Genomic DNA, 12,147 nt, shown 5'->3' with positions numbered 1-12,147 from the left:
CTCTCTTGTCCAAATTGTGAATCCTGTGTGAGTGTGTTTTTCAATGATTTTGACTGTGTAAGATCTAGAGTTTTGGCTTTCGAGTTTTTGTGGTTGTAACGCTGACTTTATTGTGCACCCCAGTAAGTTCGGGCTGCGAATTTATCAAAGTTTATTTTCTTACCGCAATTTTGTACAAGTTGTTGTTGTGTTGTTGTTTTTGCTCGATAGGATTTTTGCAGTATAAGTTAAGTATTTGCGGTTCTATTCTCTAGTTTATTGTTGTTGTTTCTGTTTTAATCGATGTCGGCCTGCAACACTGCCTCGTTTGCCCAGTTTTCTTGGTCAAAATTGTTTGCTGTGTTTTCGTGCTAACTCATGTATGACAAATTGGTGTATTAATGTTAGACACCTGCGCAAACCTCTCCGTTCACATTCTCACGTTTTTGTAATCCCTTGGCGGTGTGCTTGTGGGTGTACCGGTAATTAACTTGTTCTACCTGCCAATCCAAAATGCTGAGATTACAAAACTGCCCTGTTTCGCACGCTTTCAAAATATCACATCTGGACCAGGGTCAATCTTCTCCTTTGTTCCTTGTCTCATCTGCCATCTGACAGCATAATCCCCGTCCCCTGATCTATGACCACGTCCATCCGGTCCACGGACATTAACTTGTAACTTCATCTTCCAGACACCATGAGATTCCAGATGTAGAGGAGTTCTAGAGGGTTCTCAGAAACTCCACCTCTCCGGTGGGGCTGGCTATTCCAAATCAGACAATAGCAACCCCCCTCCCCCACCGTTTTTCAAAGTTGCTTGTTAGTTGTCAGAGTGAATTGTCAATTTTCAATCATTTCTCGTCAGGTTTGAGTCTAGTTCTGTTGTTTCGTCGTTTCCTTTTTATTTTGTACGGTGTATTTTTTTTACTCTAGTCCTTCAGACTAAAATATCAGCACATTCGTGAAGTGCGAGTCCCTTTTACTGTGTGATTTCGTCAAATAGTTTCTTTTAGTCCTTTTAAAGTTTTGTAATATCCTGGTATCCTAATTTGGTGGTGAGAGCGCCCAGCATATATTAAAACAGTCTTTCTGTTCAGTAGTAAAGAATTCACCGGGTGTTGTTCTAATGTTTTCCTACGTGCCCGTTTTGATTTTTCCCAGGCCTGGCTCAAATGCGTGGAAAATTTGAAAATAGCCGTCTCGTCCGGCCTTCCGGCCAGGTCGTCCCTGGACAATTGCAATTGCTCACTGTCTGTTTCATCGAAGAGGCCACATGTTTGTGCTAGGCCCCTCCTACCTGTCTTGCCCATTCTCCACCCCAGATTCCATCCGGCGTCTCTATGGCAACGGCACGCGAACTCCACGCGCCCGGCACGCCGTCCCAACACCCCGTCCGCCTGTCAGGGTTACCTGGCAACGGCCTGGGCCACCCCTACCGTACTCCCCCAAATTTTTACTTCGGTTCAGATTAAACAGCAAACCGCACAAGCTGCTAAAAGAGTATTGTTTTGGGGGGTATCTAACAACCTTTAATTTCCAGGGTTGGGATCCCGACTTCACACCACCCGGGCGACGCAACCCGGCACGGAACGTTGGCACAGTCCAACCCCCATCGGGGACAACCGTAACCCGGGACAAGTTCCCGCTTTTCCGTCTCTCCCTGTCGTACAGGTATCAGACCGCAGCCGGGAAGCAAACGACGCCAGCCAAACGCCGCAGGCACCCGCCCCCAGCGATCCGGGGGTGCGTGCAGAAGACCCCGAGCCAGCGGAGGCAACACCCACCCCTGGCCATTCGGTGACGTCAGCCAGCCCTGAGTCAACATCCAGTCCTGGGCCTGACGTTACGACGTCGCCTGCTGTCACACCGGCGGTTCCTGGTCCAGTCCTGATGTCATCAGATCCTGAGCACCCGGTTGTTCCTGATCCTGCCGTGATGTCATCGAATCCTGAGTCCCTGGTTCCTGATTCGTCATCAGTTCCCGAGCCGCCAGTGCCATCTCCGTGCCCTGATCCCGTCGCGTTGACAACCGCTCGTCGCACACGCCCGTCGCGACCAGTTAGAATCCCTAAGTACTTGTCCGACTTCGTCTTTCCAGCTGACGCGTTCGGCGACGACAGCGATAACGATACCATAACTGACTGAGCATTCGGACATTTGTTATGCCAGTCGAGGGGTTAACAGGTGTGCAACTTCGGACTTAAGTATGTTTGCATCACCTTCATTCCCAACCTGTTACGTGCTGTCGCCGTCAAGTTTGACACACCGGACATTTGTGAGTGTCTTACGTCTCGCGTTGTTGGACCGCAACATTCCGGAGTTCCCCTGTGTAACGGTACTGGCATCGGACTTAAGATTGTGCTAACGTACCAATCTATGGGTCATGTCGGACATTTGAACGTGACTCATCTTCGATAATTCGCTTCGGGTCAGTGTCGGCGCCGGATCCTGTGCGTGTCAACGGAGTATCCTGTTCGTCTTCTTCATGCAGCCACGACAACTTTCAAACGGACATTTTGAACTCTTTGCCAAAGACACTGTAATTTTGTACCCATTGTGCCTTATTGACATGTATTTGCATTTTGTTTGTATTTTATGTACTTGTATTGTTGTTGTGATTGTGGCGACCACCCCGTGCAGTATTTTTTTTCTCAGGTGGAACAACGTTTGGGCACCTTACCGGTGGCCGAGTCGAGCCTGGTTCCGGTGGTGTTTTTGTCCGGCAGTTCTCAATCGTGACCTTTAATGTGCATACCGTTCCCTTCCGCTCTCTCAAAATTATCTTATTTTGAAATGTTCATCTGTTTCTAGTGTCTTTTGGATGTACCATTATAGGTGGGCGACCAAAACGTGAGTAGAAGCCGGACGTCTTTAATCCCGCGTCCATCCAAAATAAAGGGTCTTTGTCGAAGCTGGGCAAAGTAATTACATTGGTAGTCTGTGCGACTACTGGCGTCACTGTTTCCGCGCCTGTCTAAATACGGAAAAGAGGGTTTCCATTTCTGCTCGGCCTTCGTGCACGTTAGAGCCCCTCCGCTATTAGTCAGTGGTCCCTTGGGTTAGCACAGGGCCATCCCGATGCGACGCCAAAGTCACTCATTCTCGGTAGCCGTCCTGCTTCAGCACACAATTCTTCGGGTGGACTCCAGCAGTACAACCTTCGTCATCATGTCACACCATACAGACTGTTCAGCTCCGTGTCTGCACCAAGCCCATGAACAGGTACGTCATCACACCCGGCTAACCACACCGTTGTCGGCGCACCAGCTTCACCATGTCGTCTTCCGTCAAACCAGACGTCAGGACGTCACCTGGACCGCGACGGCGACGACGCCCGCACTACGTCACACCATCACGCCATACGTCACCATGTTGTCTCAACGACGACATGCCAGACACCAGGGTGCTGAATCACCGTCAGCTACGCCACACCTGTTCCACCAACGGCCATTCCATCGCCTGGTGTCCCCCAACGACACGTTGACATCAAGACCACCTTGCCGTCCCTACATCACGTCAACGCTGGGCGCGTCATCACCACAACTCCGCCACGCCGGCACCAGTCCTCCGTCACTCCTGACGTCATTGTGAGACTCTGCCATCTGCGTGCTGGGACTGCGCCTCCACATCCGTACCCGACTACAACACCGTCACGTGATACCTGACGTTGACAGTCTGCCGACACACCGTCGTGACAGTCACCTTGCTGCTGCCAGTCAACACGTCCACCGACGTCAACTTCCCACCTGACGTTGTGTGTTCCTCACCGCGAACGAACACCAACTCACATGCAGACATCAGGCGTGCGTCAAGTCCTGACTTCCCTTGTGCTACCGAACAATCTGAGTAGACGGTTACAGATAGTGAGTGATGGCGGCTTGACGCAGTTCGACGTGTCTCGGTACCTACTTTCCCGTTACAAGGCCTTCCACTGCGAATGTGGCGCGAAGCCGATGTGCCATTCAGTTCTCAGGGGGCTGAGTAGTCTTGGGACACCCGGGGTGAATCTCCAGGGTTTTTTTTATTCCCTCCCCCTTCCCCCCTGTGAGAGGTCACTTTTTATGTTTAATGTTTATGATTCTGCAATTGTCAGATTTTCTTCTTTTGATTGACTGGCTCCGTAAAGGCCAAGGTCCCAGCAATCGTTTTTATGTTTGAGAAGCAATGGCCTTGTCATTGCTTCCCGGGTCCGTTTTCCTTTATTTGACCCAGTGTCTTGTCCATTTGAGGTTCAATGAATTCATCATTGTTCCCCGGATCTAATTCAAAGGTCCAGTGTCCTTCCATTTCAAATTTATTCTTTTATCAAATTGATCTGAAAGTCGAACTGTTTCTTTTATATGCTGTAAATAAGTTTATATTCTTTTCTCTTTTGGCTTCCCAGCCTCCTATTCGACTTTGTGTAACTTTTGAGGAAGCGCTAGGACGATGGTCGTTTTATTTGCACAAGGTCAGTGAGAAACTGTTGGGTCTTTGCCTCCTCCGTCCTGGCTCGCACTTGGTGACCCCCTGGGGTCCAACCCTGTGCTTCTACCTGCCCCAAGGTTGACCAAAACCAACGTCACCTCTGCTCTGCACTACCTGTGGTCACGTTCACAACATTCAATGCATTCTTTTTGTTTATTATGTTAGGTCTGTTCCATGCACACTCTGATCAAACAGCCCGTTTTGTTTCATGTTTAAGCGGACACAAATTTTCCTATCTTCCGTTTGGCTATGAAGAAAAGTGGTTAACGACACTCCAAATTTTTCCTTCTTTCTTTATCTCACCGACTTTCTTATCCCGAACAAATATATATATCGTTTTCGAATTCCCTTTGGACACACTGAAATGCGTTAAAAAGCCACCAAAACTTCTCATTATTCCAAACAACTATATATCGTTTTCGAGTTCCCTTTCGACACACTGAAACGCGTTTAAAATGCCACCAAAACTTTTTCTCCTTTTATAAAACAACACGATGTTTTCGGTAATGTTTCTTTTCTAAATCTTTGTGGGTCACAACATCTTCTCCCACATTGTAAATATTGTAGGTCAAGGTCAATTGCCTCCTGGTTTTTACCTTGGTCTCCGCTATGGAGACGTTTCGTAGTCTGTTTTTCGTTCCAACGTAGATAACTAGTTACCGGTGTACTTTTGGTTCACTGTTTAATTAATGAGATCCCAAATGTTCTAGTTAAGTTGTTTTCCTTTCTTTTCTTAACCCCATTAATTGCCTTTTTGTACCACATGTGGGAACCGCCCACTAAGTTATTTTTCAACTACTTGCCATACTCTGTATTCCGCTGAAGTTCACAGATGATGTACTTGTGTGTTACCTCTACTGGTTCTGTAATGGTACGCTGATCATGCAGTGGGGACCGCCCACTATATTTGCTGTTCCCAATGTTTTACTACCTCTGTACAACGTCGACAGTATCAATAGTTTTATTTTTGTACTAATTTTACTTATGGTTTTCTAGATAACGACATTCCTTGTTGGTAGTCCTACGTGTTGCGACATTGTTTTCGTGGTGTTACGTTATATGATGCAGGGACGCATCATTGGCCGTAGGGGCGGGATGATGTAGCAGACATTACTTTAAGCCCATTACCTTTAGTTAGTGAATCGCCCCTGGGTGGAGCTTCCCCCGTCTTTAACGGAACTCCCCCTGATCGTTACATAAAGTTTCTTCCTTGTATGACGTCACACATGTAAATGAGTCAGCGTGTCTCCGCCCTCAATCTAAACTCCTGTCCAATCATCACACATTCTGTTTGGCTTCATCCTAAATTAGATGCTAGCTTGGAGCTAAAAAGGAGGGTTCCTCGCTGTCTTCTCTCTCTTCTGATTCGACTCCTTCCTGAAGAACTTCTCCAGACGGTTGGCTCCGTCGGATCGCCCGCCTGCGGGCGGGCGATCGGGCGGCACTGAGAGCTCCTCCGAGGCGGCTTGCACATTTGACTCATCCGTTAAAATGACTAGTGTACTTCGCGTTTGCTGTCTATCTCAGACAGCGTCGGTTCATCTCTTCCAAGCTACTGACCACTTCGGTAAGAGTTGCCGGTTCTATCTCTGACGAGCGCTGTTGTAACTAAATTCGCTTTGTTTGGGAGGGTCCCCTTTGCTAGAGATTCCAGGTTTAAGATTGACAATGTGTATTGTGTTTGTTCCATACTTTGATACTCAGTTGTATTCCGTCGTGCCTTTGATGTTGAGCAATGTTACACATCGTACGGAGTTCCGAATAAAGAGAATGTAGACTTGGAAATCCACCTTGTCTTGGCCTTGATGTTACGGTGAGAGTTGAGAAAGTGTTTGTGTCAAATCCTACCCTAGGTTAGACTTGTAGACCGCTCCAGTACAAGAGCGAGGAGAGTGAGACTCCTAGAAGTCCGTTTAACACCCAGGACTGAGATCTAGTAAAGTCTATTTACCACCAGGACTGAGATATACTAAAGTCTATTTGCCACAAGGCAGACTGGGTGAGAAATATGATTGACAAACAAGACCTTAGAGGTACCAGTTTTTAATGTTGGACAAGGCTGGCTTGGGACTACATCATAACAAAAGTGTCTGTAAAAACAAAGGAATAATAATCAATTCTCTTCGGTCAACAGCTTCAAATCCCCTCCTGACCTGGAATCCTTTGAATTCATAAGTGGACCTACATAGAGGAACTTTACAGTAACTTTAATATGCAACAGAATCTTGCAGCATGTATGTATATTGATAAATACAGAGTACTGTAACTAAATGTTTGATTGATTGAGGATGACATCTTTTACAGATTACAGGACAAGCTCCCCTAAAATGGTACTGCACAGAGAATTAAGAGAATTCCACTCCGCTGGGGTCTTGAAAACACTTCATCTTTCCCAGTTTGTGGTTTACAGAGATTATAAAAAAAACTTCAATGCAAATCTTGATGAAGAAAAAATCCTATAAGATAAATTTTAATATCTTTTCTCTCACAAATCTGACAGAAATAGACTGCTTTTATCACAGAGGCCCCAGAGGAGGACAGAGATCAACACTGCTAATGATTTCCTGATGTGGGGAGCTGGCTGGAGGAGACAACCTGACAGTAACTTTCTTCACAACATCCTGTATCTATTGCCTTTCTCATACACAAGTACAGAACAACCGGTTTCAGCCTACAGCATGCAAACAATTCTGGCACGCAATGGGCAGCCGTTTTCAGCACGTTTGAAACTGTAAGGGACATCTGTTATTCTAGCCCTTTTAACATTCAGCACCCAATTAAAGATTTGGCATGCCACTAGCTGTCCCTACTTCCCCTGTGGTTTTGGGTTTCTCCCAGTGGGAGCCGCTGCTACTGGAACATGGAAGGCTGCAGGTCAGCTAGACACTTGTGGAGGGGAACACATGTCAGGGAGGGTTGGCTGGAACACACAGGGACAGGTTGGGGAGCATCCATAAGATATGCCACAGGGGTGGACTGGGGAAATATGCTTACTTTGCTAGATACAGATGCATTTGACATCATCAATCTTCTATAACAAGGCACAAGGTATGCTACATTAGGTCAAATGTAGGACATAACTTTTATCATGTCTGAGTTTGTGAGTAGCACAAAAACAAATCCTCACTGTATTTGGGGCAATAACACCTTCAACTAAAAATCATTCAAGAAACAAGGATTCAGGAGACTGAGGTTAGAAACCTTCTGGTTAAGAAAAAACAGTGACTGCCAAAATAAAATAAAAACTTGAAAAATGTAGGTCTGATTTAGGGGAATTCTCTGACAAAAGATTTGTTTCTCTTGGTAATAGAGGTTGCTTTCTTTCCAGTTTCTGTTTAGTAAGGAAGCACTTTCTTCTTTTATGTACTAAGGAGATGTTGTGAAACTCAACATCTCCGTTTATCCAACCAACAAAACCCTGCATACAGCATATTTACCTGCAGTACCACCAACTATCACCAGGACACCCTGTGAAGCATAGATACAAGTGATATGCTTGGAGTCATCCGTGAAGTCATTATCTGGGACCTTGGGAGCCAATCCAGCAATATCTATAGATTTACAACTACTGACAGGTTGAATTAAGAGACCTATTCATTGTCTTGGGGGAAGACAAGGCAGTGAAATGAGGCAAAAATACAACCTTGAGTGGATAGGCGTGTATGAGTTGTTGGTCAGTTGGGGGTGATTTCATTGTACTATTTTCAGCCAAGGGCAACAGGTTTGGTTAGGCATCCTGTAACTTTTCATTACAGAAGGGGCAGCTCATCTACCTGTGTTGCAACTGTGAAGTGGGTTTGGCCTGAAAGACAAAGGGTGATTGCTTGCTATCTACAGTACAGTATATGTAGCTGAGCTAGTAGGCCTTTTCTGTCCATATATTCCCAATGTTTTCTTTCATTTCTGTCTGTATAATTACATGCCCTTGATGATTCAAGTGTCCATACAGTCATTAAAGAATTTCTGACTGTAAGTCATTAAATATCAGAAGTGCAATATTCAGCTGCTGTACTAACTGACTGACATACAAAAAGTACTGCATATACGTCATAAGATAAAACATATTCTCCAGGATATAAAAAGCCTTTTCGGCTGGAAAATCTATATTTTGACCAGGAAAGGGGCACTTCTTTATGACAGAAATTTCCTGGTGGGCAGGAAAATCAAGTCCCTTTTCAATACAGTTCAACTACCTTCACTTGGTTAGATAAAATCTACAGAGCAACTTTTATGGCAACTGTCCAAGTATTGATGGCTGTTTCGTTATGCGCAGGTGTGCTGTAGAACTCTGGATAACACTTGCAATGATAACTTTAAAACGTTATCGTACACACATTACCAAGTGTAATCTACCACACACACACACACACACCTGCAGCTAAAGTGAATCAATACCTGAAGAAAATATCAGACCATCCCCATCACCGGTCAATTCCTGATTTCCAACTTTGATCCATCATAACACCACTTATCCCCTCAAAACCCAGCTCCTTATTTTGAGATTGGCTGCAATCGATGACTCTTGGAGAGACCTGTGAGGTAAAGGGCCATAATTCATCTGCTATCAGCTGGAGAACACAAGGAGGAAGGTGCAGAGGACATCGGAAGGTCACCACGGAGCAGGAGCAACCTCTCCGAAGTGATGCTGCTGCTTTGGCAGTGCTGGGCAATACATGTACATAGATAATTCGTTGGTCCTTGGACTTAGAAGAATCAATTCAAGGAGGTAACAAAAGGATCAATGCTGAACTGCAAGATCAACATGAAACTAGAAGGGCTACATGATGTTTCCAAAGGGGAGAAAAAAGAAGAAGGAAAATCGTCAGAAAAGAAATAACAAAGCGACTGTCAACTGTGTAATGCGCTGTTCACAAGATGAAAGCATTGTATACTGTATATAAGAAGCGAAAAGGGAAAAAAAAGAACTAGATTAAAAAAAACTTCCAAGGTGGGTAATGAACCTTCATCCTCTACTGTCATAGATTGCAATGCCGGCTGACCTACTTATGCCTGCATGATGTAATGCGACTAAAAGTATATGGCGCAGATTGGCTAAACTTGGAAGAAATTTAGAAAAAGAACACGGCCAGTTAGCCAGCAAAAATATGCTTTCCTATGGAAACATAAAAAGGGTTTGAGGGTAAGTCTGTATCTTGATAAACACAGTTTTAGGGAGTGAATTTGTAGATTCCACTCCCAGGCCTCTGTTTCATCTTGACCTCTTGCTATAATTTTACGTGAGAGAACCAGGAAAGTAACTTGGTATATTGGCCCTACACTGAGAAATGTGAGACATTACCGTGTCCAGCAGCCAGACAGGAAGATGATATGATGAGGTGAAGGGAAATGAGAGATTTAGGCAGCAAATAGGACATAGTGAATGGATAGTCCGGGAGTAGAGAATGGACTTGGCGGTACCTTGATGTCTGGACCAGATAGAATGATCTAATCAACGATTAAGATACATTCACAGTCCCAGAGGCGGGTGCGCAATTTTACAGTGAGCAGGATATAATGAAGTTGAAGTACAGGAAAAGTCTATATCTGTATTAGTATTGATGAGACGGTATAACTATAAATGGCCTTTGGCACAATAAACCAGCATTGCAGGAACACAGCAATGACTCATATTGAACATCTTACCTTTGTAGTGAATAGGTCTCTACGATATCTGAAGACATGAAGAAGTAGCATCTACCAGGATAGTAGTTGGCTCTGACTTTTATTAAACAGAAGATACAATCGCTTCTCTGTTATTCTGTCTGGGAACCTTGACCACGTACCTAACGTCGAGAATCGTCCAAATTTTGGAAGAGGGCGCTGATTGGTCCCTACACATCAGTGAATTAAGTAATGGATTCAAGTGCTCTCGCGAACGGGCGTTCCAACACCCGAAATGCCCTTCGTCCACTTGCGGGAAGGCCTGCTGTCCTCGGACGATCTTCACTCATTAACTGACATTGCATGGTAAGGTTTGAATGCGCAGGTCTCCAGACAGGTAGCAGAAGCGAACATAAAAGCGATCTACTACTCGGATGGTACCCAGGCTAATGAAGAAGGCCATGAACAAGAAAATCCTATATACATTAGTATAATGGGTGTGGTCGTGGATAGTTGAGTACTCTAGTCAACCGTATAGTCATACATGTATATTGCAATCATCCTTCAGTGGCACTACAAAATATGACATATAGGGGATGTGCAGACCTCCAGGTAGTAGACAAAATAAAGTGATATTGGCGTCAGGTATAAGCCACAATCAGGAAACTGTGACGCAAGCCTTCCTCGTTTCGCATCTCTGGTACTTTCGGGTAAGTTGCTTTGCCAAGGCCAAAATCATTCATTTCCTTTGTTGCTAGACATTTTAAAGTGAAAAGAAAGTTAGAAACCATGATGAAAACAACTGACCATAGACAGTACCTAAAATTGAGTATCAAAGTACACTGAGACCTTTCCCGCAGACTCCGTTTCCATGTGGATCTTTGAGTTTGGCATATCTTGTAATCAAATTTAAACAATCAACAAAACAAATTGGTGTGGCTCAGTCAGCTAAGGAAAGTAACCAGACTGGAAACAATCTGAGTGCTGGATTATCCCTCTCTGATGCATGAAGTAAGCCTCTAAAAACAGGACCAAACAGAGAGGTACCTGAGACACTATCCCCAGGCTAGCTTGAGCTAATCCCCTGCAATGTGCTGTTAACCTGGATGGCTTTCTTTCCCATTTGTCTGGGAAATCTGACACTAGCACAGTTTATTCTACCTGTGGATGACCACCTGTTAGACATGGCCAGCTGCGAACTTTCCTGGTGTTCCTTGAGTTTTGTGCTACATGCTTTGGAATAATACAGATTCTGAATGAATTTGGGCACCAGTTGGTCTGTCAGATGATTCTTAGTGTGTCAGATAAATCTTAGTGCTTTCTTGTCATCTTTAATTTGAAAAAATGTTAACTGTTTGGATACATGCCAATGTCTAGGAATGCAAGTAAGAACTTTTGCTTTTTGCCTGGGGAAAGAGAAAAGGAAAAAACAACTGTTAGATGTATATCAGCCATCAGCAAAAGAATTTGCCTCTAAGCATTGCAGACCTGAATCTACCCCACCTGGCACAGAAATACTTGCTATATTCCAGAATTTTCAACAGGAAGTGGAGCACAATACCCATAAGTTGGTGTCAGACCATATAGATATCACCTAAAGCTCATTGATATTGAAATATGAATATGATAAGCACAGCTATATTTTATCACTTTTAGACTCCAAGCGCTAGCCCCAGGAACATATTTTTGACACAAATATGGTATCTATGTATTCAGGAATGAGCATTCTACAATATTCAGCCTGTCCCACACGTACTAGTGTGATTTCAACAGAGATATGTTTTAATATGTTCAAAATATTATGAAAAATGGCATATTTGCAATATTCATGCAAGCCTGACAGGTAACTGGAAAAGGGAACAACCATGGGCCAGGTTGAACATTGAGGTGCAACATGTGTACTTTCCATACATGTCTTTTGTGACAAATGAAAATATTGCATAAGCTAGCGCTTTTACGAAAGACAAAAGATGACAAAATTTCAAGTTTGGGCTACTCTATGGATGAAATGTGACACGTTTGTTCTGACTACGGAACAATATGGCCAATCAATTTGTTACACAACCCCCTGACAGTAGGACACCGGGCTCTCATAGGCGA

At 44.5% G+C, this 12,147-nt stretch overlaps 2 protein-coding genes across 13 annotated transcripts in view; both read right to left on the bottom strand.

Annotated features, from left to right (window-relative positions):
• Positions 1-12,147, bottom strand: part of LOC118418843 (teneurin-3-like) — a 186,709-nt gene that overhangs the window by 68,013 nt on the left and 106,549 nt on the right. The gene's annotated exons all lie outside the window — the stretch shown is intronic.
• On the bottom strand, positions 1,536-2,114 carry LOC118420001 (jacalin-related lectin 34-like). Its single transcript, XM_035826704.1, has one exon. It carries the CDS (start codon positions 2,112-2,114, stop codon positions 1,536-1,538), a length of 579 nt encoding a protein of 192 aa, XP_035682597.1.

Source organism: Branchiostoma floridae, chromosome 7, assembly GCF_000003815.2.
Source record: "Branchiostoma floridae strain S238N-H82 chromosome 7, Bfl_VNyyK, whole genome shotgun sequence".
Classification (NCBI taxonomy): Eukaryota; Metazoa; Chordata; class Leptocardii; order Amphioxiformes; family Branchiostomatidae; genus Branchiostoma; species Branchiostoma floridae.
The sequence above is the reverse complement of the archived record's forward strand: the minus strand, read 5'-3'. Positions and strand labels throughout refer to the sequence as shown.